Source organism: Rana temporaria, chromosome 3, assembly GCF_905171775.1.
Source record: "Rana temporaria chromosome 3, aRanTem1.1, whole genome shotgun sequence".
NCBI classification, from domain to species: Eukaryota; Metazoa; Chordata; class Amphibia; order Anura; family Ranidae; genus Rana; species Rana temporaria.
In genome coordinates, this window is record NC_053491.1 from 77,790,383 (window position 1) to 77,817,862 (window position 27,480).

The 27,480-nt window shown below is 45.2% G+C and overlaps 1 protein-coding gene across 1 annotated transcript in view; it reads right to left on the bottom strand.

The window, feature by feature from the left end:
• Positions 1 to 27,480, bottom strand: part of THSD4 (thrombospondin type 1 domain containing 4) — an 894,854-nt gene that overhangs the window by 781,643 nt on the left and 85,731 nt on the right. Inside the window, exons 2-3 of the mRNA XM_040342787.1 lie at positions 20,212 to 20,335; positions 13,957 to 14,026 (exon numbers count right to left, since the gene is read on the bottom strand). Of these exons, the coding sequence (XP_040198721.1) occupies positions 13,957 to 14,026; positions 20,212 to 20,246 (105 nt within the window). The 5' untranslated portion in view covers positions 20,247 to 20,335. The remainder of the gene's footprint in view (positions 1 to 13,956; positions 14,027 to 20,211; positions 20,336 to 27,480) is intronic.

The following is a 27,480-nucleotide window of genomic DNA, read 5'->3' on the forward strand; positions in this document are numbered from 1 at the left end:
CCCTGATGGTTGAGGAAGGCCACCACGGTCGCATTGTCGGAAATGATCTGGACCTCGTGGTCCAAGACGGAAAAATTGGAGGGGTCTGGAGTGGAGCTGTGCCCACAGGACTGCTGGAATACAGGAAGTCATTAGGCCTAGAACTCTCATGATGTCCCTGAAGGAGGACTCTGCTCTGTCCAGCGTTGATCTGACCACTGACATGAGACCCCGGATCTTGTCGTTGGGTAAAAAGAGCTTCCTTTCCAAGGAATCTATCAGAAACCCTAGATAGAGTTTTTTCTGTTCTGGAAGGAGAGAGGATTTCTCCCTGTTGATGACCCAACCCAAGGATTCGAGGGTAGTCATCGCAGTGGTCAGATCCGCAAGAAGGAGATCTCGACTTTGGTTGTATAGTATCAAGTCGTCGAGATAGGGGACTATCGCTATCCCTTGTAGGTGCAGGAAGGCGATCGCCTCCGCCAGGACCTTGGTAAAGACCCTTGGACTGGAGGCTAGCCCGAAAGGAAGGGCAGCAAATTGCCAATGCCGCACTCCCTGGGCGGAGGCGATCGCAAACCTGAGGAACCTCTGATGACCCAAGAAAATCGGGACATGGAGGTATGCGTCTCTTAAATCGATGGTGATCATGAATACCTCCTTCAGTAAGAGCCTCCTGAGGCTGTAAATACTCTCCATACAAAACTTCTTGTGGAGGAGGGAGGTATTCAGGGGCTTTAGAATTATAATTAAACAAAATTTGCCTAAGGGCTTGGGAACCACAAAGATGTGGGAGTACACTCCCAACCCTCTCTGGTACACAGGGACTGGAACTATGACCCCCTGTTGTGCCAATTCTGCGACATTTTGCAGAAGGCCTGCTGATTTGAGAGGGTCCTTGGGTAAATGAGTCAAAATAAAGTTTGGAGGGGGAGGCTGACGGAACTCTAGTTTGTATCCCTCCCTTACAATCTGGAGAATATGGGGACTTTGAGTAATACTCTCCCACCTGGGAAGGAACTGGGAGAGTCTTCCCCCGACCTTCACGTCATTTGGCGTCTTTGTCGCTGGGTTTGGGATTGGAAAAGAGGATACCTCCTTTTTGCTTTTCCTTCCTAGCACCCCAACGTCTGTTGTAAGGGGGCTTCTTCTCTGAGGGACGGTTCTTACCTCCAAATCCACCATGGGGGCCTCGAAAAAATGTTTTCTTGTTTTGTCCAGGCTTGGTAGGAAAACGTACCCCTTTTTCTGAGGATCTGGTCAGGGCCTGGTCCAGGCCTGAACTGAAGAGCAGGGAGCCCTCGAAGGGAAGACCACAAAGGCGGTTTTTAGACGCCAGGTCCCCGTTCCACATTTTGACCCACACTGCCCTTCTGGCAGAATTGAGGAGGGCTCCCGTCTTTGCGGTAGAACGGACTGTTTCTACAGAGGCGTCTGCTAAATAGGCTACTGCGCTCCCTATGAGCTGAAGGGATTCTAAAATTTCCTTAGAATCTGACCCCTGGGACACATGTTCCAACAATTTGGAGATCCAAGAATTAGCATTCCTAGCAACACAGGCCGAAGCCAAGGCGGGGCTCAAAGCAGCCGCGTTAGCTTTCCAGGCCCTACGCAAGGAGGTCTCTGCCCGTCGATCCATAGGATCCCTCAAATTGCCTGTGTCCTCGAAGGAGAGGTCCGACTGCTTGGAAACTTGCGCGAGTGGAGCGTCTAATCTAGGAATTTTGAAAAATCTTGATTCCTCCTCCTCCTTAAAGGGGCAACGTCGTTTCCAGGTCTTGTACTTTAAAAGCTTTTTCTCTGGCTCTGCCCATTCCCTGAGGATGATATCCTTCAGGGACTGGTGTACCGGAATAGCTTTGGCCTGAGGTTTAAGCAGGCCCTGGTATAACCTATCCTGTGTAGAAATTATTTCCGCAGGCTGAGGAATCTCCTCAGAGGCGTACACTGCCTCTAGGAGGCCTTCCATATCGTCAGCAGAAAAGACATATCTGCCTGCCCTAGCATCCTCACTTTCTTCCTCTGCCTGACCAACAGAGCCATCCTCCTGAGGAGGAATCTCTGAGTCCCGTGGGATTCCTGACGGACTCTAAAAACCTGTGAAGAGGAACTTTCTTGCGAGGAGGGCCCTGCGATGGGGGGTTCAGGTTCTTTGCTCTTTAAAGACACCTTGAATTCTTTGAGTGTAGAGAGCATCTCAGATTGGACCTCAAGAAAACCTTTAAGAATTTCAGAGGTCTCCTTCCCTGCTAATTTAACAATGCATTTGGCCGCCATCTTTCACTGAGCCGACCCGGAAGTGACACGCGCACGCGTGACGTCATCGCCCTGCGCCGCCGGCTCTGAGGGACGCTGGATTTTGGCGCCGAATTCGAAAAACGGCAATGACGCTTTCAGGACGGCCCAGTTACAGCCCCAGCCGCACAGAAGGCCCCCATCACCGGAGAGAGCCTGACCCACAAACCTCCAAGGTAAGGGGAAAGCTCAGGGAGAGAGTGGATTCGCCCCTGGAGCTCCAGGATAGCCACCTATCCCCAGGAGACTCCAGTACTCAGGGGGGCTTCTTCAGCTCACATAGTGAGGCCCTCCTGAGCATGAGAGGGGCCCCCTAGGAAGGAAAACATTTGCCAAACCCAAAGGCTACCCAGTGCCTGCGGTTTAGTTCCCAGGGGGAGACCACCAGCCCCAGGCCTTAGGTCAGGAAAAAAAAAATAAACGTTTCGCTGTGGGGAAACACAATCAAGAACTGAGGAGCACGGGAAGGGGCGGGGTTTTTAACCTCTTTTTGATTGTGTTTCCTGTCAGGAGAAGCCAGTCATCTCTCAGGGTGCCGTCCTGGAAGACGACTAGAGAAAGGGTTAATACCGCCCGCAATGCGTCTCTGCAGAGGTGCATTGTGGGAGGTATTACCGCGGTTTCCCATTGTTTTAAATGGGAAGGATCGGTGAAGGAGCGGTATACAAACCGCTCCTCTCACCGCTCCAAAGATGCTGCTTGCAGGAGATTTTTTTCTCTCCTGCAAGTTTTTCAGGCGCTATTTTTAGCGCTGTACCCCCTGAAAAACTCCTCAGTGTGAAAGGGGCCTAATGCCATGTACACACGATCATTTTTCGGGTTGTAAAAAAATTAATTTTTTTTTATGTCATTAAAAACAATTGTGTGTAGGCTGCAGAGCATTTTTCGGGTTCTGAAAAACGGGCAAAAAAAAAATTCGAACATGCTCTATTTTTTAACGACGTTGTCGTTTTTCGGGTTGTAAAAAATGGTCTTGTGTGGGCTTTAACGACGTGAAAAATCCGTGCATGCTCAGAAGCAAGTTATGAGACGTGAGTGCTCGTTCTGGTAAAACTACCGTTCGTAATGGAGTAAGCACATTCATCACGCTGCAACAGACAGAAAAGCGCGAATCGTCTTTTACTAACACGAAATCAGCTAAAGCAGCCCAAAGGGTGGCGTCATCCGCATGGAACTTCCCCTTTATAGTGCCGTCGTACATGTTGTACGTCACCGCGCTTTGCTAGAGAATTTTTTTTTCACGATCGTGTGTAGGGAAGGCCGTTTTAATGATCAAGTTGAAAAAAAACTTTGCTTTTTCAAGAGCCTGAAAAACTTTGTTTTTTACAACCCGAAAAATGATCGTCTGTACGCGGCATTAGAGTTTTATAGAATGCTGCAGCCTAAACATGAGACACAATTCATTAGCACTCATTTATTTTACGGTGCACAAGTCCAAATATTGTTTTTGGCCAAAGTTTGGCTTTAATAGACCAAAAGGGACCAAACAAGAAAAGTTTTACATAACCATTAAATGTATATAATGTTATGGATGTATGTGAAGTTTAGTTTGTAACATTATATATGTACTTCAGGCAGCCATCTCTGTCCATTACATATCTTATAGAATAGATTGTAAACTCTAAGGGCTCTTTCACACGTCCGCTCAGTTTTTTAGATCATTTTTTTTTCCATCAGTTTTTCGTCCGTTTTCGTCCGTTTACATCCGTTTCCGATCCGTTTTTCATCCGTTAACGTCTGTTTTTCGTCCGTTTTTCCATCCGTTTTTCCATCCATTTTTTCATCCGTTTTTTTATTTTTTTGGGGCTTTTTACATATTTTGATGAAAAACGGATGTTAGCGGATCGGATGGTAAACGGATCGTCCGCTAACGTCCGTTTTTCGTCCGTTCCGTTTTTTTGACGGAAGAAAAATAGGGTTTTCTTCCGTTCAAAAATACTGAGCTTAACGGAGACGGATGTTAACGGACGTTAGCGGATGCTCATCCGCTAACGGACGCTAACCCATAGGAAAGCATTGCGGTCCGTTAGCGGACGTCCAAAAAACGGACGAACGGAACGGACGTGTGAAAGAGCCCTTACGAGCAGGGTCCTCTGATTCCTCCTGTATTAAACTGTACTGTTTGCCCTGACATTGTAAAGTGCTGCGCAAACTGTTGGCACTATATAAATCCTGTATAATAATTACATATGCAGGTTCTGCTTTCTCTTAATGCGGTGCCTTGCCTGAAGCAAAGCTGAGCACAACAGGTACAAAGCAGGAAGGCTAAATGAGTACAGGGGCAGGTCTACAAATCTGTACTAAATAGATAAACTACTAGAAAACATTACTTTAAGAAAGCATTACAATTAAAACTCAAAATATGCATTCTGTGAAAACATACAATGGGGGAGATTCAGCTGTGCATAGTAACCAATCAGCTTCTATCTTCAGCTTGTGTAATTAAGATTTTGCACTCTCCAGTTTTAGTAAATTAGGCTGGGTTCACACTACTACACTACTTTCATCCTACTTTGCCCTGTGTTCAATGTTTCCCTATGAGAGCGTCTTGTAGCGTCCTACACAAGTCGGTCCAACATTGAAAATGCTCCCTGTACTACTTTTGGTCCTACATTGATCCTACTTCAGGCCCATTGAATATCATTGAAGTCGGACCAAAGTAGTATCCTGTTCATGAAAGTAGGACCAATGTAGGATAAATGTAGGACCAATGTAGCAGAGCAAAGTAGGATGAAAGTAGTGTAGTAGTGTGAACCCAGCCTCAACTCCAAAGTCTTATTAACGAAACTGCAGGGTTTTCCAAACCAGACTTGAATACATGAGGCTGCTACAAGCACAAGGATTACCACTGGAGCAGCAGCTTTTTGTCAGGTAAACGTGCTAGCAGTGCCTTGAAAAAGTATTCATACCCCTTGAAATTTTCCACATTTTGTCATGTTACAACCGGAAATGTAAATGTATTTTATTGGGATTTTATGTGATAGACCAACACAAAGTGGCACATACTTGTGAAGTGGAAGAAAAATTATAAATTATTTTCAAATCTTTTTACAAATAAATATCTGAAAAGTGTGGGGTAAATTTGTATTCAGCCCCCTTTACTCTGATACCCCTAACTAAAGTCTAGTGGAGGGGTCTGCAACCTTTAAGACATAAAGAGCCACTTGGACCCATTTCCGAAGGAAAACAAAACTGGGAGCCGCAAAACCATTGCGACACTGTACAATATCAGATAGGATTCCACCTCCACATGCCCAGCAAATGCAATACTGTACAATATCGGATAAGATTCCACCTCCACGTGCCCAGCAAATGCAATACTGTACAATATATGATATTGTACAGTATTGCATTTGCTGGGCATGTGGAGGTGGAATCTTATCTGATATAATTGATATTGTACAGTATTGCATTTGCTGGGCATGTGGAGGTGGAATCTTATCTGATATAATTGATATTGTACAGTATTGCATTTGCTGGGCATGTGGAGGTGGAATCTTATCTGATATTGTCAATATCAGATAAGATTCCACCTCCACATGCCCAGCAAATACAATACTGTACAATATCAGATAGGATTCCACTTCCACTTGCCCAGCAAATGCAATACTGTCTGTACAATATCAGATAATAAGATTCCACCTCCACATGCCCAGCAAATGCAATACTGTCTGTACAATATCAGATAACAAGATTCCACCTCCACATGCCCAGCCTGGCCCCAGCTCCCAGCCCTAGACTAGGCCGCCCCCCCCCCCCCCAGTCCCAGACACTTCCAAACACATGCCGGTCCTCACCTGCACTGCTCTTACTGCTGTCTGTCTCGTCTCATCTCTCTCTCTCTTCGCACTGGGGCCACGGTCAGTGCTGATGGGCTCAGCTGAGTCTTTTGATCTGGAGCGGAGCCTCCGCGGGGGAGATGTCAGCGGCTGAGCTGAGAGCTCTCGTCGTGACAGGCGGGCGGGAGACTCCGGGCGTGTGCGTATGTAATGGGAACGGCGTTACTGCGAGGGTAAGAGTAATCAGGTAGATTACTCGTTACCCTCAAAAGGTGCCCCGGAGCCGCGGCAAAGGTTCAAAAGAGCCGCATGCGGCTCCGGAGCCGCGGGTTGCAGACACCTGGTCTAGTGGAACCAATTGCCTTCAGAAGTCACCTAATTAGTAAATAGAGTCCACCTGTGTGTAAATTAATCTTAGTATAAATACAGCTGTTCTGTGAAGCCCTCAGAGGTTTGTTAGAGAACACCTTAGTACAGTGTTTCTCAACTCCAGTCCTCAAGGCGCCCCAACAGGTCTTGTTTTCAGGCTTTCCATTATTTTGCACAGGTGATTTGATCTGTTTCACTGCCTTACCACAGCCGTTTCATCTAAAGGGAAATCCTGAAAACATGGCCTGTTGGGGCGCCTTGAGGACTGGTGTTGAGAAGCACTGTCTTAGTGAACAAAGAGCATCATGAGGGCCAAGGAACACACCAGACAGGGATAAAGTTGTGGAGAAGTTTAAAGCAGGGTTAGGTTATAAAAAAATATCCAAAGCTTTGAACATCTTACGGAGCTCTGTACAATCCATCATCCAAAAAATGGAAAGCGTTTGGCACAACTGCAAACCTACCATCTAAACTGACAGGCCAGGCAAGGAGAGCATTAATCAGAGAAGTAGCAAAGAGGTGATAGCTCTGGAGGAGCTGCAGAGATTCACAGCTCAGATGGGAGAATATGTAACTATTAGTCGAGGACTCTACAAATCTGGCCTTTATGGAAGAGTGACAAGAAAGCCATACAAAATCCAGTTTGCGAGAAGCCATGTGGGGGACACAGTAAACAGAAGGTATTAGAAGGTGCTCTGGTCAGATGAGACCAACATTTTACCTTTTAGTCTAACAGTAAAACACTACGTTTGGCGAAAAACTAACACTGCACATCACCCTAAACACACCATCCCCACCGTGAAACATGTTGTGGGGGTACTTTTCTTCAGTAGGGACGGGGAAGCTGATCAGAGTTGATGGGAAGATGGATGGAGCCAAATACAGGGCAATCTTAGAAGAAAACCTGTTAAAGACTGAAAAAGACTGGGGTGGAGGTTCACCTTCCAGCAGGACAACGACCTTAAACATACAGCCCGAGCCACCTTGGAATGGTTTAGTTCAAAGCATATTCATTAGTTAGAATGGCCCAGTCAAAGTCCAGACCTAAATTCAATTGAGAATCGGTGGCAAGTCTTGAATATTTGCTGTTCACAGACGCTCTCCATCCAATCTGACAGAGCTTGGGCTATTTTGCAAAGAAGAATAGACAGAAATGTCACTCTCTAGATGTGCAAAGCTAGTAGAGACTTCCCCAAAAAGACTTGCAGCTGTAATTGCAGCAAAAGGTGGTTCTACAAAGTATTGACTCCACTTCACAATTATGTGCCACTGTGTGTTGGTCTATCACATAAAATCCCAAAAAGTTTATTTTTATGTTTTTGGTTGTAACATGACAAAATGTGGAAAATTTCAAGGGGTATGAATATTTTTTTCAAGGCACTGTACATGCGCGTAACACTAGACACTTCAAACGTTTGAGCGTTAATTCATTTTATTAGACAGAATAAATAATTTTTCTGGCCAATAAAATGAATTAGAACCTAGGCGGTTGACATGCCTAAATACCGTATTTTCCGGCGTATAAGACGACTGGGCGTATAAGACGACCCCCTAATTTTCCAGGAAAAATTTTGATTTTGGGATATACTCACTGTATAAGACTACCCCCTTCTTACTAGTCTTTCTGGAAGCTGAGGGGTAGCCAGAACCGCTAACAGAAACAAGCGTTTTCAAATCTCACTGTGCCATTACATTACATTCCTCACTGTGCCATTACATTACATGCCCAGACTGTGCCATTACATTACATGCCTCATTGTGCCATTACATGCCCAGACTGTGCCATTACATTACATGCCCAGACTGTGCCATTACATTACATGCCCAGACTGTGCCATTACATTACATGCCCAGACTGTGCCACTGTGCCATTACATGCCCCCACATTGCCATTTTGCCATTACATGCCCCCACATTGCCATCACTTGCCCCTCACTTGCCTCTCACTGTGTCATCACTTGCCCCCACTGTGCCTGAACTTGTTGCCCCCCCAGTGTAATAACACTCACTTTTTTTTTCCAGCGGTGACAGTCCCCCATGCTGCGAGCGCGAGCGTGAATGATTTCAAAGCCGCGCCTTCTCTTCAGAGTGTTCTGTGATAGGCGGCACACAAATTTTCCCAGCAGCGCCTCTGTTCTGTTTTCCGCCTATCACGGACGTCTTCTCATCTCGTCCGAGGATGAGAAGGCATCTGTGATAGGAGGTACACAGAACAGAGGCGCTGCTGGGAAGATTTTTGTTCCTCCTATCACAGAACACTCTGAAGAGAAGGCGTGGCTTTGAAATCATTCACACTCGCGCTCGCAGCATGGGGGACTGTCACCGCTGGGAAAAAAAAGTGAGTACTGAGACCGTACCCGGCGTATAAGACGACCCCCGACTTTGGATGCATGTTTTTGCATCCAGAAAGTCGTCTTATACGCCGTAAAATACGGTATCCCTAAATGTTTTTACATGCATCAAGCATTGTTTCTGCCAAAAAGATGCTGTCAAGAGGGAAGGCATTTAGGAGACTTGGGCAAACACCTTGGTGGTGTCTGTATTCTGGAAGAAGCAGTAAAGCAGACACCTTCAGACAGAAGCCTTGCCAGGCTGGATAGAGGGAAGTGTTGGACAGCTTGGTCTATTAAAGGATGTTGAAAAATAAAGCCCCGTACACACGATCGGTTCATCCGATGAAAACGGACTGATGTATTTTTTCATCAGATATCCGATGAAGCTGACTTTCATCAGTCGTGTCTACACACCATCAGTTAAAAAAAACGATTGTGTCAGAACGCGGTGACGTAAAACACAATGACGTGCTGAGAAAAATGAAGTTCAATGCTTCCAAGCATGCGTCGACTTGATTCTGAGCATGCATGGATTTTTAACCGATGGACGTGCCCACAGACGATCGTTTTTTTCTATCAGTTTTTTAACCATCAGATAATTTTAAAACAAGTTCCTAGTTTTTCCACCGATGGATAACAAACCGATGAGTCCCACAGACGATCGGTTCGTCTGATGAAAACGGTCCATCAGACCGTTTTCATCAGACGAACCGATCGTGTGTACGCGGCTTAAGACTTACTTGCTGAAACATAAGGTAAAGATAAAGGGAAAAAAGCTTAAAAAAATACGATTTTTGCTTTCAGTACTGCACTAACATACAGTAACTGACAGTTTTATGAAATGCTTACAGTTATTTAGAAACAAAACTGAGCTAGATTATGGCGGATCACCTTCTGAAGAGTCAGAACTGCTGATCTACTGATTTGTTCAGGGTCAGTGACTTAAATTATTGAAGCCATAGGATCATCAATCTCAGTTAGTATTTAGGAGGACAGTTCAGTAATGACAGCCAACATATTACTTAGTATATGTTTACTTTAAAACATGTTCCCGTTATACTTTCTTAGAAATGTTCCTATCTGATTCCCCCTTAAATTCTTAAAGCAAAACAACAACAAACAAATTTTGAACTGTCATGAGGTAGCGCCATGCCTAGCCTGCAAATAAGCACCCTTCAGAAACCCTTGTTTAGGGGAAGTTTGGCCCTCCCGGATTTCCATAATTCCATTATTGCTGGTCAACTCACCCATACTCATCAATGGCTTACTCAACGCTGTATTCTGGCCTAGGCCAACAAGGCCCTGGCCTTGGGCAGCACTTTGAAGGGGGGCAGCACGGAAAGAGTCCCCGCCGGCTTGTGCTACACTGTTAGTGTAACGCATGCTGTTTTTAATTTTACTGTCCGATCAGCCTGAACCACAAACCTTCCTCACTGTGCTATACGTTTTCTGCTGCACCATTGGAATGGTTATATCTTCTTAGTCCTCTCCATAAAGTTATCAGAAATGTGTGCTTAAAGTAGAACTATAGGCAAAACTTTATTTTTATTTTGGGTAGAGTAAGGGAGGGTTATAGCCCCTGTCCGTTTATTTTTTACCATCCCTGTCCCATTGCAGAGATTTCCCTTCACTTCCTGCCCCATAGCTAAACAGGAAGTGAGATGAAATCTATGCAAATTAAGGGAGTGAACCCAACCCCCCCCCCCCCCAGGCCCTAAGAACTAGTGTCCCCACTCGAAAATTTCAGGGTGGGTCTTAAACAGAAAGGGGAATGGCCTTGACAAAAAGGTGTGGGTCATATTAAATTAGGGGGTGCACAAGTTTAGTCAGGCCTAGGGCAGCACAAAACCTAAATACACTACTGGGCTTACTGTCAACAAGAACAATGCAGCAGTAGTTAAAACTGTACCTAGACTCCTTTATAGCTATATAGAATTTACCCCTAATGCCCTGAACACGCGATCGGAATTTCTGATGGGATAAAACCCGATGGAATTTTCTGTCAGAATTCCGTTCCATCAGTCTGTCAGACCAAATTCCGACCGCCCTCAAATACTTTTAAGTGATGCCTTTCTCTTTAACCACTTGCCTACACGGCACTTTCACTCCCTTCCTGCCCAAGCCATTTTTCAGCTTTCAGCGCTGTCACACTTTGAATGACAATTGCGCAGTCATGCAACACTGTACCCATTTTTTTCCCCACAAATAGAGCTTTATTTTGGTTGTATTTGATCACCTCTACGGTTTTTATTTATTGCGCTATAAACAAAAGAAGAGGGACAAGTTTGAAAAAAACACAATGGGCTAGATTCACATAGATTTCGGCGGGCGTAGCGTATCTCAGATACACTACGCCGCCGTAAGTTAGAGCAGCAGGTCCTGTATTCATAAAGAAGTTGCGCTCTAACTTATGGCGGCGTAGTGTAACTGGGCCGGCGTAAGCCTGCCTAATTCAAAATAGGCTGGTTGGGGGCGTGTTCTATGCAAAATACTATTGACCCCACGTATTTGACGTTTCTAACGAACGGCGCATGCCGTGGACGTATACCAGTGCGCATGCTCCAAATTACGCTGCAAAGACTCATTGGTTTCGACGTGAACGTAACTTAGGCCTAGCCCCATTCACGGACGACTTACGCATACGACGTAAAACGTGAAAAATTTGACGCAGTTCCGATGTCCATACTTAACATTGGCTGCGCCATCTTTCTGGTGGTTTATCTTTATGCCTGAAAACGCCTTATGTAAATGGCGTATCATTACTGCGACGGCCGGGCGTACGTTTGTGAATAGGCGTATCTAGCTGATTTACATATTCTAGGCATAAATCAGCGTACACGCCCCTAGCGGCCAGCGTAAATATGCAGTTAAGATACGACGGCGTAGGAGACTTACGTTGGTCGTATCTTAGCAATATTTAAGCGTATCTCAGTTTGAGAATACGCTTAAAGCGGTGGTTCACCCTCCTTAACATCATTATACCATTACATTCGGCATCGTAGCGCGAGCGTATGCCGGTATTAAATTTTTAATCCCCGTACTCACTGTGCTATGGATCATTGAAGATTCCGACTCCCGCGGGGAATGGGCGTGCCTATGGAGAGGGAGGATGATTGACGGCCGGCTCTGGCACATCACGCTCCCCGAAGACAGCCGGAGTAGGTCTCGGCTCTTCACGGCGCCTGCGCACAGGCTATGCGCAGGCGCCGTGAAGAGCCAAGCCTATTTCGGCTATTTCCGGAGAAGCGTGACGTGCCAGGGCCGGCCGTCAATCACCTTCTCTCACCATAGGAACGCCCATTCCCCGGAATCTTCAATGATCCATAGCACAGTGAGTACGGGGATAAAAAATGTAAGACCGGCATACTGTAGCTCGCGCTACGATGCCGAATGTAATGGTAGAATAAAAAAAATTTTTTTTTTTTTTTTTTAATAGGGTGAACCCCCGCTTTAAATATACGACGGCAGGGATTGGGACTTACGACGGCGTATCTACTGATACGCCCGTCGTAAGTCTACATTAATCTGGCCCAATATTTTTTACTTTTTGCTATAATAAATATCCATTTTTTTTTAACAAATTTTTTCCTCAGTTTAGGCCGATACCTATTCCTCTACATATTTTTAGTAAAAAAATCGCAATAAGCATATATTGATTGGTTTGCGCAAAAGTTATAGCAGCTACAAAATAGGGGATAGATTTATAGCATTTTTTTTTTTTATTTAAATTTTTTATTAGTAATGGCGGCGATCAGCGATTTTTATCTTGACTGCGATATTGCGGCGGACACATGGGACACCTTTGACACATTTTTGGGACCATTCACATTTATACAGCGATCAGTGCTATAAAAATGCATTGATTACTGTATAAATGTGACTGGCAGGGAAGGGGTTAACACTAGGGGGCAATCAAGGGATTAATGTGTTCCCTAGGGAGTGATTCTTACTGTGGGGGAGGGGACTGACTGGGGGAGGTGACCGATGGTTGTCCCTATGTACAAGAGACACACCATCGGTCTCCTCTCCCTGACAGGACGTGGATCTGTGTGTTTACATACACAGATCCACGGGTCCTGCTCAGTTACTGGGCAATCGCAGGTGCCCGGTGGCCATCGCGGCCGCCGGGCACGCACATCGGGTCCCCAGTGACGCGGCCGGCGCGTGCGCCCCTCTAGTGGCTTAAGAACAAGAGGGCCTGCCTTCCGCCATCATTTGACGGTGGGCGGTGGACAAGCAGTTAAAGGGTCACTAAAGGAAAAACATTTTTTTGCTGAAATGACTGTTTACAGGGTATAGAGACATAAAAGTTAACCGATTCCTTTTAAAAATGACTAAAAATAGATTAAATTCAATCATATAATGTGCCTCTAGTTTCACTTTCGTTTTTAAACTGGTTTCATGTTTCTGTGAAGTAAAGAGACCCACAGAACAAAAACAAACACATCCAGGGCAGTGTTTTGTTTTTAAAATGAATCTGATTGGTTCTGAGGAGTTTTAGACACACAGCTTGGACCACAGTGAAAAGCTGCCATGAGATTTTTCATAAGGAGCCAGACAAGCAGGAAGTGTGGAGATCACAGCAGAATTACAGTTACTTCAAAGCAAAAACGAACAATGAGGACATGAAACCAGTACTGCAGTAAGGTAAAGGAAGCTATTTAGCTTAAAGAAATGTTTCCTTTAGTGATCCTTTAAGGATCTGTCCAAATTGTATGCAATATTTCAATCAAATACCACAACTCCTAGAAAAGTGTAATACTAATTGGACAAAGGAGCAATTCTTGGATGAGGAGGACTGAGAAGACAAATGTGACTACCCATTTACTTACCTTATATCAGCACAAAACAGACTGATACCATTTAAGTTGCTTCATTGAATCTACCTAGCATGTGCATGACTACAACACTACATGTTATCCTCTTTATTCAAATGCTGAAGATGCCTTAAAGTGTTTTTTTTTTTATGTCACAATGTAGAGAATAGGATTTCCTATCATCTGTGCCCAGTCTTGCCACACAGAGTTAATCCAGCTCTGAGCAATCCTCTTTTTATTTTAATTTTTGGGAAACATAAGTACAAAAATATCACCAAAATGTTTCCACATTACAAATCTTCATGCATTTCATCAAAGACTAAAACAGTGCAGCTAGGGAGACAGAGACAAACAATAGGCCAATGTGTGCTGGAAATGTCTTACCTTTCTGTGATCAACTGACAGCTGGGAGACGACCAGCTGAAATCCTAACAATACTATGGAGCTGACCAATCTGCAAAGAAAAACAGAGCTGGTAATGTAAAGATAACTTAATATCCACGACAACATTCCAGCCGCATACCGGCACATTGACTAGTGAGTACAGATGCTGGATTCCTTCATAATGACGTATGCTTACAGTGTGTGTGTTTAATAAGACACTGCTATATTACAGATGTTTAACTGAGTGAGCATATATGTATACACATATACACAGAATTTAATTAGATACTGTTGATGTTTTATTACGGTATATATTAAAATGCATACTAGTAATACGTAGATATATAATAACCTAAGGTAATCCTTTGCATAACTTAACACCATCTAAAAACTATGAGCAATGTTGGCTTCTGAAGCCAATACATGTAGAACTTAAAGTGGAGGTTCACCCTCAAACAAAATTTCTGACATCACACGGAGTCGAGCCATCCTACCGACAGAATGCCGGTGGGTTTTTTTTTCTCAGCACATACCCCGTTATGTGCGATTTTCACCTCACGGCAATCCCGCGGGAGTGGGCGTTCCCAAGCACTGCCTGTGATTGACAGGCTTCCGAACGGCGCATACTGCGCGTCACAGGTTGCCGAAAAAAACAGAACGTCGGTGCGGCTCTATACGGCGCCTGCGCACCGGAGTTCGGGTTCTGTCGGCAACCTGTGACGCGCAGTATGCGCCGTTCGGAAGCCTGTCAATCACAGGCAGTGCTTGGGAACGCCCACTCCCGCGGGATTGCCGTGAGGTGAAAATCGTGATAACGAGGTATGTGCTGAGAAAAAAAAAAAAACACTGGCATTCTGTCGGTAGGATGGCTCGACTCCGTGTGATGTCAGAAATTTTTTTAAAGGGTGAACCTCCACTTTCAGACATGAAATATGAATAAAGCATGTCCCTCATCTGAAGGGTGCACTTGTCTCAATTAAGAGCACTTAGGCCCCTTTCACATTACTGCGACTTCAAAGTTGCGTGATTTTACTGCGATTTCGTGGCCGCGATTTTGCCGTGATTTCAGGGAATGCCTGTGTAAGTGGCATCAAAATCAGACCAAAGTAGTGCAGGGACTACTTTGAAGTCGGAACGACTTGAAGTCGTACTAATATGAATGGTTGTCATTGGATATCATGGGAAACGACTTGTCATGCTACTTTGCCATCACAAATCGTGGGACAAGTTGTATAAGTGTGAAAGGGGCCTAAGTGTAGTTTCTGTCTCCAGCTGATTGACAGCCTCAGCTCCATTTCTGTGGGCTGGTGAGGGAGGGGGGTGCGTCCCAGAGGCAGCTCTAGGCTTTGTGAGGCCTTAGGCAAAACTTAGACATGAGGCCCCACTCACGCCCATAATGGGAAAAATAATTCAAGCAAGAAAAATGGCTGCAGAAAATGCACGGATCTGGCACACAGGTGATCAGCACCAATTCCAGGGCACCCTCCTCACCCATCAGAAATATTCAACCAATGCAAGAGGGGGGAGAGAGGGGGAGGTAATTAAGAGAGAGGGGTGAAAAAGAGATCCGATGACGCTGACATTAGTATTGACCACTGTGAATGCGAGGCCTTAGGCGACCGCCTAATTTGAGAGCCGCCTCTGGTGCGTCCCTTCCCTCCAATCAGCTCTCAGAGCTCTCCTCCCTGAGCTTGGCAGAGTGTACCTTCAGCTCTCTGCCCCCTTTTATTCTGACAGATCAGACAAGGTTTATAAGTTTGGCACTTTGAACATATGTAGAGAAGAGAATACTGCACATAAACAGGTACAACATATGTAGGAGGGTTTGTTTCATCTCTGTGTATCACCAGAGGGCAATCACTTCACTGGGTATATGTAAGGGTTTACAACCACTTTAATGTAGAGTTATCCCAGCATAATAAAGCTGTAAAACAAGTGTGTTTACAGCCATCAACAATAAATATATGCTCAACAACAAAAAAAAGCTCAAAACTGAGCACATGATGGTTCCTTCCCAGCTTTTGCCCACTGTACTAATTGACTAATACAAACCAGCAACTGATTACATAATAGAAATTAGCATATATAAAATGTAATTCTGTCCAGCCAGTTTTGCGATTTATCCACCTCTGACAAACAGCACAGCCAGAAAGTTCACATTGATTTCTTTGTTAGACTACCAAATATAGTGGTTTAACCATCCTGCATGCAGCCTACTAAAATGACATTGACAGACCACACAGGTACAAAAAGTCATGGACTCTGCTCATTCTGCTCTGTCTCAGGACCTGGGGTATAATGTTTGCAGTAAAGCAAAGCATTGTGGCATGTGTAAGATCCCAAGTAGCTGCGTGGGTGATCAGAAAAGGAAGCCAGGACACCAAGGCTCCTTCAAATAAAGTCCAAAAGTTTATTCAGTGATCACATCACAGTGTTAAAATCAGCCTTTCGGGGCTACACAGGGCCCATTCATCATGCATGTGATACAGGAGGGCAGTGAAGGAAGGTAGGGGTGGTAAAACTGCAGCTTAACCACCCTTATACCTGTCCACCTATGCAAATGAGGCCTAACACCAATTCCTTAAAGGAGAAGTAGGGTCAAAGCTATTGTGGCCCTACTTCTCCTATGGATCACAGGAATGCAGTTTAATCTGCACTCCTGTGTCCTGTTTTCAGCCAACAGCTGGCTAAAGTCCGCTGGCAACTGATATCATAGAGCTGGTTCAGGCATGGAAAAGATCCCAATTTTACAGTCAGAATCCACCCAGATGCCAGGACTGGCAGCTGGCTCAGCCTCTCAGCGAACCTCTGGGAGATGGAGCCAGACACTCCTGCCCCCTCCCCCCCTCCCTCCACATTCCAACACTCTAGCGAGCGCTGGAGAGGCAGAGCAGAGATCTGCTGACTGACAGTCACTGGAAATCTGCGGATTGAAGACTGAGAACCGAGCAATCAGTGGTCTTTGATTTCTCAGTTCTCAGTCTTATGCCGCATACACACCATCACTTTATGTGATGAAAAAAAACGACATTTTCTGTGAAGTAAAAAACAATTTTCAAAGACGAAGTTGCCTACACACCATCGTTTTTCACAATGCTCTAGCAAAGCGAGGTTACGTTCACCACTTTTTTCCATTGAAGCTCGCTTCATAACTAGCTTCTGGGCATGCGCGGGTTTAAAAACTTTGTTTTAAACGTCGTTTTTTGCTACACACGGTCAATTTTTGTGAAACAAAAAATGACGTTTTGAAAAACGACACATAAAATTGAAGCATGCTTCAATTTTTTTTGTCGTTTTTCACAAGACATAAAACAACGTTTTCCCCCACACATGGTCATTTAAATTGACGTTTTTAAAAATGTCGTTTTTTTTTCATCACATAAAGTGATGGTGTGTACACGGCATTAGAAGCAGCATGGGACAGATGCAGCATGGGACTGAAAGTATTTTTTCCCACTACCCCAAACGTCTCTTTCAAATAAAAGTCTTCCTGCTAAGAAGATTAATACCTGTCCTGTTTTCCTTCATTGCCTGGTCCAGAACCTTCAGAAACTGACACCTCCGGGAAGGTCGAATTCTTGTTTCTTCACTTTGCTCTATGGTTCCTCCCACCAACCCTTATGTCACTACAAGGAACAACTATGACACGGTGTCAGAGTATTGAAGCACTGAGATCAGCAGGTAACCAGGAAACCTAGAAGTGTTGGTTTCTGAAGATTCCTCCCACCAACCCCTATGACACTACAAGGAACAAACAAGACACAGGGGGCCAGATTCACATAGAGATACGACGGTGTATCTCCTTGATACACTGTCGTATCTCTGACTTAGGCCGGTCGTATCTATGCGACTGATTCATAGAATCAGTTACGCATAGATATGCCTAAAATCTGACAGGTGTAACTGTGTTACACTGTCGGATCTTAACTGCAATTTAAAAATGGCCGCGGGGGGCGTTCTCGCTGATTTACCCTGAGAAATATGTAAATCAGCGAGATACGCCAATTCACAAACGTACGCAGGCCAGACGCAGTGTTGTTACGACGTTTACGTAGCGGTTTTCCCGGCGTATACTTACCCCTGCTTCTATGAGGCCTAGCCAATGTTAAGTATAGCTGTCGTTCCGGCGTCCAATTTTTTTTTACGTTGTTTGCGTACGCCGATTCTCAAACGCGCTGGACGCGAGTTACGCTCACGGCGAAACCAATGACGTCCTAGCGACATCATTGGGAGCAATGCACGCCGTGAAAATTCGCGGACGGCGCATGCGCATTTAAATCGGCGCGGGGACGCGCCCGATTTAAATGCTACACTCCCCCTAGCCGCGGAATTTGAATTCCGCCGGAGGATTTACGATCCGCCGCCGCAAGTTTGGAGGTAAGTGTTTTGTGAATTACCCACTTGCCTCTCAAACTTGCGGCGGCGGATCTTAAATCACATAGGTCACGCGGATCTAAAGATCCGCTGATCTATGTGAATCTAGCCCAGGGTGGCCAGGATACCCAGAAGTGTGATAATCAAGTGATCTGCCCTTACTACTGCAGTGGCCAGGCATGGGCAGCACAAGAGGTCTGTTTCAGACATTCTCTTTGCAGGAAACCTGTATTTCAGATTTGCTTAAAAAGCACACAATACCCAACAAAGTATAAAGTTACATACCAATACATGAATCTAAACAGATCATACAAAGTTTCTAAAAAAAGATTTTGGTTTCAGATTGTACAGAATTATCACTGAGGACACTCTGGTAACACAATTTAAAAAGTGTTATTAAAGTGGTATAAAAGTCGTATAAAGTCAACATTTCTTAAATCAGATACAAATAATAAACCCACATGTATTTGACGTTTTTTTTTCTTCTTAATGCCCTCCTCAGTGCTTGGCTTTTCAATTGTATTCTGACTATGCCATTGGTTCTGTGAACCTGTACCATCGGGACCTATGGAGTCTTGTATGAGTCTCTGTTATGTGTGCACTCAAGCTCTCTGGCCCGGATTCACATACAACTTACAGCAGCGTATCTCCAGATACGCCGCCGTAATTTCAAATCTGCGCCGTCGTATCTTTACGCCGATTCTCAAAGGCAGACACGTTGAAAAAATAGGCTTCCTCCGCCGACGTAACTAGCATACGCCGGCGTATAATTGTGTGCAGTTTTACGCTGGCCGCTAGGTGGCGCTTCCTTTGATTTCCGTGTTGAATATGCAAATTAGCTAGATACGCTGATTCACGAACGTATGTGCGCCCGGCGTATCAAGATACGTCGCTTACGTAAGGCGTCGGACCTGCGTAAAGTTACCCCTCATAAAGCAGGGGTAAGTCATGTTAGGTATGGACGTCGGAAACGTACGAACAGCGTCGTATTTTACGTTGTTTGCGTAAGTCGTCCGTGAATGGGGCTGTGCGTAGGTTACATTCACGTCGACTAAGCATTGAGCGGGCGTAATTTACTTTGAAAATTTGACGTGATACTGAGCATGCGCCGTTCGTTCGGCCATGCATCTACATGGGGTCAAGCCTCATTTAAATACTACACGCCCACGACCTGCCTACTTTGAAATACGCACGCTTACGCCGGCCCATTTACGCTACGCCACCGTAACTTAGGACGTAAGTGCTTTGTGAATACAGCACTTGCCTCTCTAAGTTGCGGCGGCGTAGCGTAAATAAGACACGCTACGCCCGCACAACGTAAATCCGCCCTACGTGAATCTGGGCCTCTATGTGCAACCTTTCAGTGCACCACACAGGGAGCCACTGTCAATCACTGCGGTGGAGAAGGAGGAGAGGCATGGCTTTTCCTCCACGTGTCCCATTCGTGCTGGCGTAGCAGCTGCACATAGACTCGGAGTACAGAGCAGGAGCATGCATGTAGTGAAGACTCATACAGGACTCCATAGATACCAGTAGTACAGGAGGCACAGAGAGAATGAGCATCAAGCAGCGTGACCGGGGGACAATTGAAAAAACAAGCTCCATGGAGGAAATCTTTAAAAAATATATCAAATTCTGTACATACACGTTTTGTTTACATTTATCTAAAAAAAAAAAGACTTTAATACCACTTAAGTCTAAATCCATGCTCATTCATCTATTGAGCAGCAACAGTAAAAATAGCTGTAATGACAAGCTAACATATTATTTCTGCATGTTATTTTGGGAGTATACATTTTTCAATGTAACAAACTCGTGCACGGTTACTTAAACTTAGCTACTGGAACCACAAGTCTACAGCCATTATAATGAATAACTCACCGTAAAGATATAATCAAACTGTCAACCATGTTCATAGGAAATAAAGAATCACCGAAGTGTGAAGAAGTTTCCTGAAATGTAATGGTTCAGTCTTGATCTGGAGATAATGGCAAAGAATTCCAAACTGAAATACAATAAGTATAAATATACACATTTTAGACAGCTATCCTCAAAAGGCAATGAAGTAAGAGCAAGGATATAATACAAAACATTAGTAGTATAAACAACCTCTAATTCTGAGTATGAAAACAAAGTACATAGAACAGGAAGGAGTCTCTCTCTCTCTATCCTATATTTTCAATATGTTAGGCCCCGTATCCATCCGCTGAAAAATCCCAGCAAATGGGTTTCAGCGGATAGATCCTATGGTGTGTACATGCCAGCGGATCTGTTTCCGCGGATATTTCTCCCCTGGGATGGATTCCAGCAGATCGGATATTCGCTGACATGCCAAGCATATCCATCTGCTGGAATCCATCCCAACGGATGGATCCGCTGGTCTGTATAGACTCACCGGATCCATCTGTCCGAAGGGATCCCCCGCATGCGTCGTAATGATTCGACGCATGCGTGGAATTCCTTATATGACAGCGTCGCGCACGTCGCCGCGTCATAATCGCGGCGATGGCGCGACACGTCATCGCCAGAGGATTTCAGCGCGGATTTCAATGCGATGGTGTGTACACTCCATCGCATGAAAATCCGCCGAAATCCTCGAGAGGATTTATCCGCGGAAACGGTCCGCTGGACCGTATTCGCGGATAAATTCTCTTGTGTGTATGGGGCCTTAGAGACAACCTGGAGTCTAAAGTAGATGTATCTTATGCTGGGTACACACGGGTCGAGAAGCTTTATTTTTTTCGTATAAACCCAACGGGCTGAACGGGAAAAATTAGTGCGGTGATCTCTCCGCTGAGCCAATGGCTGCAAGCCCTGATCAGATGCTGGTTTTCCAGCATATCCATTCGACAGAAGCCGGAGACCGACGTCTTTTGGAGAAGAACTGTACACATGGGCCAAAAGTTGTCAGTTTTCTGACAAACTGAGCTTAATGCCGCGTACACATGATCGGTTCGTCTGATGAAAACGGTCCGATGGACCGCTTTCATCGGACGAACCGATCGTGTGTGGGCTCCATCGTTTTTTTTTTCCCATCGGTGAAAAGACGTAGAACCTGTTTTAAAACGATCTGATGGTTAAAAAAACTATAGAAATAAAAATGATTGTCTGTGGGCAAGTCCATCGGTTAAAAATCCACGCATGCTCAGAATCAAGTCGATGCATGCTCGAAAGCATTGAACTTCATTTTTCTCAGCACGTCGTAGTGTTTTACGTCACCGCGTTCTGACACAAACGGATTTTTAACTGATGGTGTGTAGGCAAGACTGATGAAAGTCAGCTTCATCGGAAAAAATCCATCGGTCCGTTTTCATCGGAGGAACCGATCGCGTGTACGTGGCATTAGAGCTCTTGGGCATTACAAACAGGGATTCTCAAGTTAGCACATAATCACCAAGAGGACTGGGGTAGACTAGTGTACTACAGCTATTAATGGATGAAGAAAGAGCAGGTAGGCTCCTCTCAGTATACACCTCAAGGCACATATTTCAATTATGAGCGAATTGTATTTTTAGAGTCATGTGGATTAAAAATCTCTAATTTTCAAGGCAAACTGATCATTTCAAAAGAATGTAATTCAATTTAATTTCCGGCAGCTGTGGTTTCCCCACAATACAACACACATTTATTTTGGCCCTGAGAACACTAGTATAGCTTGTACACTATATACAGTAGCTGAGTAGACACTAATAACATATTGGGGTCTTTTTGGTTACATTTGGTTACAATCTCTATTTTTTTTTCTTTAACTTCTTTTTATATCATTTTAAAAGTGGTCTTTAATGATGTGATGATGTGTGAGTGTCGTTCTGTGCGGTTTTATTCTGAGCACAGACCACCAAGATCATACACCTGTGTCAGAGGAGGAAGACTTGTGGCATCTTGTGACACGAAGGAATTATTGTGGGGGAAATTTCAGTTTGAATGTGAGTAATGAAACAAAAGCAGCTGCTTATTTTTAAAGTGGCTGTAAACTCCAGACATGAAATACAAACAAAGCATATCCCTCTATAGCAGGGGTCTCAAACTGGCGGCTCTCCAGCGGTTGCAAAACTACAAGTCCCACCATGCCTCTGCCCATACCATGCTTGTAACTATGAGCCTTGCAATGTCTCATGGGAATTGTAGTTCTGCAACAGATGGAGGGCTACCAGTTTGAGACCCCTGCTCTATAGTGTGCACTTGTCTCAATTGAGAGCACCAAGTGTCATTTCTGGCTGCTGCTTCCTTCCTCTGCCATCAGCATAAATCACTTCTGACAGGTTTACCTTACACCAAAGAGAAAAAAGGTGACGGCCCAGGATTTGCAGCTGATTGACAGCCTCAGTGCTGTTCTTGTGTGAAGGGGGGGGGGTTTCTTCTCTCCAATCAGCTTGCAAAGCTTTCCTCGCTGATCTCTGCAAATTGTAACTTCCTTGGCCCCTTCCATAGACTCGCATGTTAAATGGTAATTTCTCTAGTGACTTTGGGGACCCGGTACCGGCCGGCCGTAGGTCCCCTGGACACGGAACTTGGCACACATGTAGCTCCATTTCTCCTCTGCAAGTTTGCAAAGTGTGTTGTCTGGGGAACCTACGGCTGGGGAGCACTAATTTTTCAAAGCCAGGCACCCTTTCCATAGACTCCCATGTTAAATGTCAGTCTAGTTATGGACACATTGAGGCATGGGCATAGTGAGGCATGGGCATAGTGAGGCATGGGCATAGTGAGGCATGGGCACAGTGAGGCATGGGCACAGTGAGGCATGGGCACAGTGAGGCATGGGCACAGTGAGGCATGGGCACAGTGAGGCATGGGCACAGTGAGACATGGGCACAGTGAGGCATGGGCACAGTGAGGCATGGGCACAGTGAGGCATGCAGATGGACACCCTTGGCTTATACTTGAGTCAATACGTTTTTGCATTTTTTTTGTGGTAAAATTAGGTGCCTCGGCATATATTTGGGTCGGCTTACACCCGAGTATATACGGTATGTTTTTCTTCCTATTTTGTTGTAAAAAAAAAGGGCACACTTTCAAGTTGTTTAATAAGTGAAGGGTTAAAACGACAAAATAGAATCATCCTCATGTGTCTTTTTATGTAAATTCTCATTCATACAGCTGTAAAGAACTAATTTACAAATGTTTTTAACCACTTCAATACAGGGCACTTTTACCCCCTTCCTGCCCAGGCCATTTTTCAGCTTTCAACCATGTGAAATTTTTATAATTTTCTTCACACAAATAGAGCTTTCTTTCGGTGGTATTTAATCACTTCTGGTTTTCTTATTTTTTATTTTTATGAAAAAAAAAAGTTAGTTTTTGTCAGTAAATTTTGTAATGGGCACGGATGAGGTGGCACTGATTAGGAGGCACAAACTTGCTGCACTTATGGACACTGATAGGTAGCACTGTTATGTGGCACTGGTGGGCACTGATAGGTGGAACAGATAGGCAGCACTGATGGCGGCACTGACTGGCATCACTAATGGGCACTGATTGGTGGCACTTGTTGGCACTCATTGCTGGCATTGGTTGGCTCTCATTGCTGGCAATGTGTTTTTTTTTTGTAATTAGAGCACTGATGATCAGTGCCCTGATTACATATCTACATGTCCCCTGCGAGGAGATGCCGCTGATCGGTTCTCTGCGCCACACACTCTGTCAGTCTGAGGCAAAGTGCGCCGATTACCGGCATCTCCGTGTTTACATATTACCGGTTGTGATTGGGACACAGCTGATCACATGGTTAAAGAGCTGCTACCGCGGCTCTTTACAGAGATCAGGGTTGCGCCGCGTCCCAGGGACATGGTGCGGCCGCGATCGACGCGCTGCGCCCCTCCGCGGGCACGCAAGAGTGGCTGTTCTGGGACGTCACCATATGATGTTGTCCAAGAACGAGAGCCACACCGCCCCGCTGTCATTTGACGGTGGACGGACACCAAGTGGTTATTATGGATCTGAACACAGTGGCATGGTTTTCAATGGAGACATTCACACAGGTACGAAAACATGCGCTGTATTCAGAGCCATAACACAAAATCTAACAGTCTGCATTTGAGGATATACTCATACATATATGCAGGTATTGGAAAGGAAAAAAAGAACAGGACAGTTTTACATAAGTATTTACTGATCATTACACAGGAACTTGTGTTCTAGAAAAAAACAGGCGTAATAAGGTCAGTGAACTTTTTACACCCATTTGAATGTGACCTTATGGGCATTCTGCAGCAGTGATGGTGGAAAACAACAAAAACACACAGAAACAGCAAAGCCAAGCTTGTAGTGCTGTTAATCTTCTTGCTGATGTTACACAGTGAGAAGGACAGATCATGGGGCTTCCTTTTCACTATTTAATTCAAGTACTTTGTACATTGAAAAGGCCTTGTGTAACCCAACTTTCTGGGACTGAAAAGAAAAATGAAGACAATACTGATTTATTACTTTCCAGCAAAAAGAATGGAGGCATTGAGTGTCTTCTGCATAACGATGCCCATTAACAGACAAACTTGATGCTCCTTTTAATTTAGACAATGCTTTTTACATATAAAAACACTGTAAGTGACTTTGATTAATCCAATGACATTTCATTTTACAGCACATTCAGTTAAGTCTTTGCAACTTGTGGCTCCTTAGCCTTTTACCAACAGCATGGGGCTCTCGCCAATAAGCTTGTTTAGTAAAAGTCTTTGGTGACTATGGGGCCCAGACAGGAAAGCCTCTGATGCTTTTATTAGGAACAATGTTATTCCCTCTTCATATACGGTAAAACTTGTAGGGCCAGCCTATAAAATGTTTCATCAGGCAACCAAAGACTGAGAATAAAGGCCTAAGGAGTCTAACCTTATAGGCTCATTTACACTTGCTTTAACTTCAAACATACATTAAAGCATACAATGCTTTAACATTCTTTTTTGATGTTGTTTATGCATCAGTGATGCTTCAATAAAGCTTGGCCTGTGTGTGTTAATTCTCTATGTTTTAAATGGGCCCAGTAGAACCCCAGCTCAGTAGTACCCTCACTCAGCAGATCCCCAGCTCATTAGTAGCCCTGTTCAGAAGATCCCCAGCTCATTGGTACCCTCGTTCAGCAGATCCACAGATTATTAACACCCTCGTTCTGCAGATCCCATGCTCAGAAGTACTCCCAACTCTGCGGATGCCCCACTTAGTAGTATCCCCAGCTCTGCTGATCCCCCACGCAGTAGTAACCCCCAGCTCTCCTGGTCCTCTGGTTTGCTGATCCTCCTCTCTCTATGGTACCTGCTTGTGTGACTAAGGCCTTGTACACACGAGCGGACAGTCCGCTGAAAACGGTCCGCCGGACCGTTTTCAGCGGACATGTCTGCTCGGAGATTTTTGTATGATGGTTGTACACACCATCATACAGAAATCCGGCCGGACACGATACGCGGTGACGTGCCGCACCGTCGCCGCGACGATGACGCAGCGACGTGCGCGGCCCTGGAAGGTAAATGCTTCAACGCATGCGCCAAATTACTTCGACGCATGCGAGGGCTTGGGGCCGAGCGGACATGTCCGGTGAGTCTGTACAGACGACCGAACATGTCCGACGGACAGGCTTCCAGCGGACATGATTCTTAGCATGCTAAGAAACATTTGTCCGCTGGAAACTGTCCGATCCACTGGAAAATTGTCCGGTCGGCCGTACACACGACCGAACATGTCTGCTGAAACTGGTCCGTCGGACCAGTTTCAGCAGACATGTTCGGTCGTGTGTACGGAGACTTAGTGTTAGCTTCTCCTGTGCCCTAGCTCTGCTAATCTTCTGCCGCTCAGTCCTTTCTCTCCAGTCCCTGCTCACCTTTCGCTATCGTATTCCCTGTGTGCCATCTGATAGTTGCTTCACTCCGAACCCCGCTCACCTTACTGCTGCTCCTGTTGGTTTCCCAGTGCTTCCTGGGATATCTTACGCCTGCAATACCTCCAAAATAAAGCTAAAGCTGAAAAAGAGCCACTTTTTGGCAAAGCTCACTGCAGGTGCTGCTAGCGAACTTTGTCATAGAGGCTTTGGCGATGCTTCAAAGCATCATTAAACCTACATGGGGTATCATTTTTGGAGCCGAGCAAAGCAGTCAAAGTGCTTTAAAAAAGCGTGTCCAATGCCACATTTTGAAGCAAGTCCAAACAAGTCCTATAGGCAAGTTCACCTCTTCATGAAAAAAAAAGAAAAAAAGTTGAACCAACTCCAAGGCCCGGATTCACAAAGCACTTACGCCGACGTATCTACTGATACGCAGCGTAAGTGCATGGATGCGCCGTCGTATCTATGCGCCTGATTCTTAATACAAGATACGCCTGAAATTTGGCTTCATCCGACCGACGTAAATTTCCTACGCCGTCGGAGCCTGGGCGCATATTTACACTGGCCGAAAGGGGCGCTTCTATTGATTTACCCATCGAATATGCAAATGACCGAGATACGCTGATTCACAAACGTACTTGCGCCCGTCGCAAGGCGTACGTCCGGCGTAAAGTTATTCCACCTAAAGGAGGCGCATCCCCTGCAAAGGTATGGACGACGGAACAGCCGTCAAATTTTACGTCGTTTACGTAGGACTACGTGAATAGGGCTGGGCGTAGCTTACGTCACGTCGTAGGCAGTGATTCGACGTATCTTATGGAGTATTTTAGACGTGATTCTGAGCATGCGCACTGGGATGCGTCCACGGTACGGCGCATGCGCCGTTCGTTCGGACCATCATTTGCATGGGGTCATGGTTAATTTAAATGAATCACGCCCACCGTCCACCTACTTTGAATTACGCAGGCTTACGAAAGATTTACGTTACGGTGGCTCAACGTAAGGAGCGAGTGCTTTGTGAATACTCGGCCGCAAAAATCAGCATCATACAGTAGGTGTTTGTGATATTGTGCTTTTAGCACGACAGCGTCGCGCTGATTCTCGGCGACAGGGTGCCGAGATCTCGCCGGCATCTCACACTCACTGGAATAGTGACAGCACATCCCAGCAAGCGCGTCATAGAAGCGACGGGAGATCCGACTTGGATTCCCGCCAATTCTACACGTGTGCGGCGTGTTATGAATCCTGAGGGGGAAGTCCCCGCCGGATTTTAAATAAAAATCCGGCATGGGTCCCCCCCTCAGGAGCATACCGGACCCTTAGGTCTGTTATGGGTTGTAAGG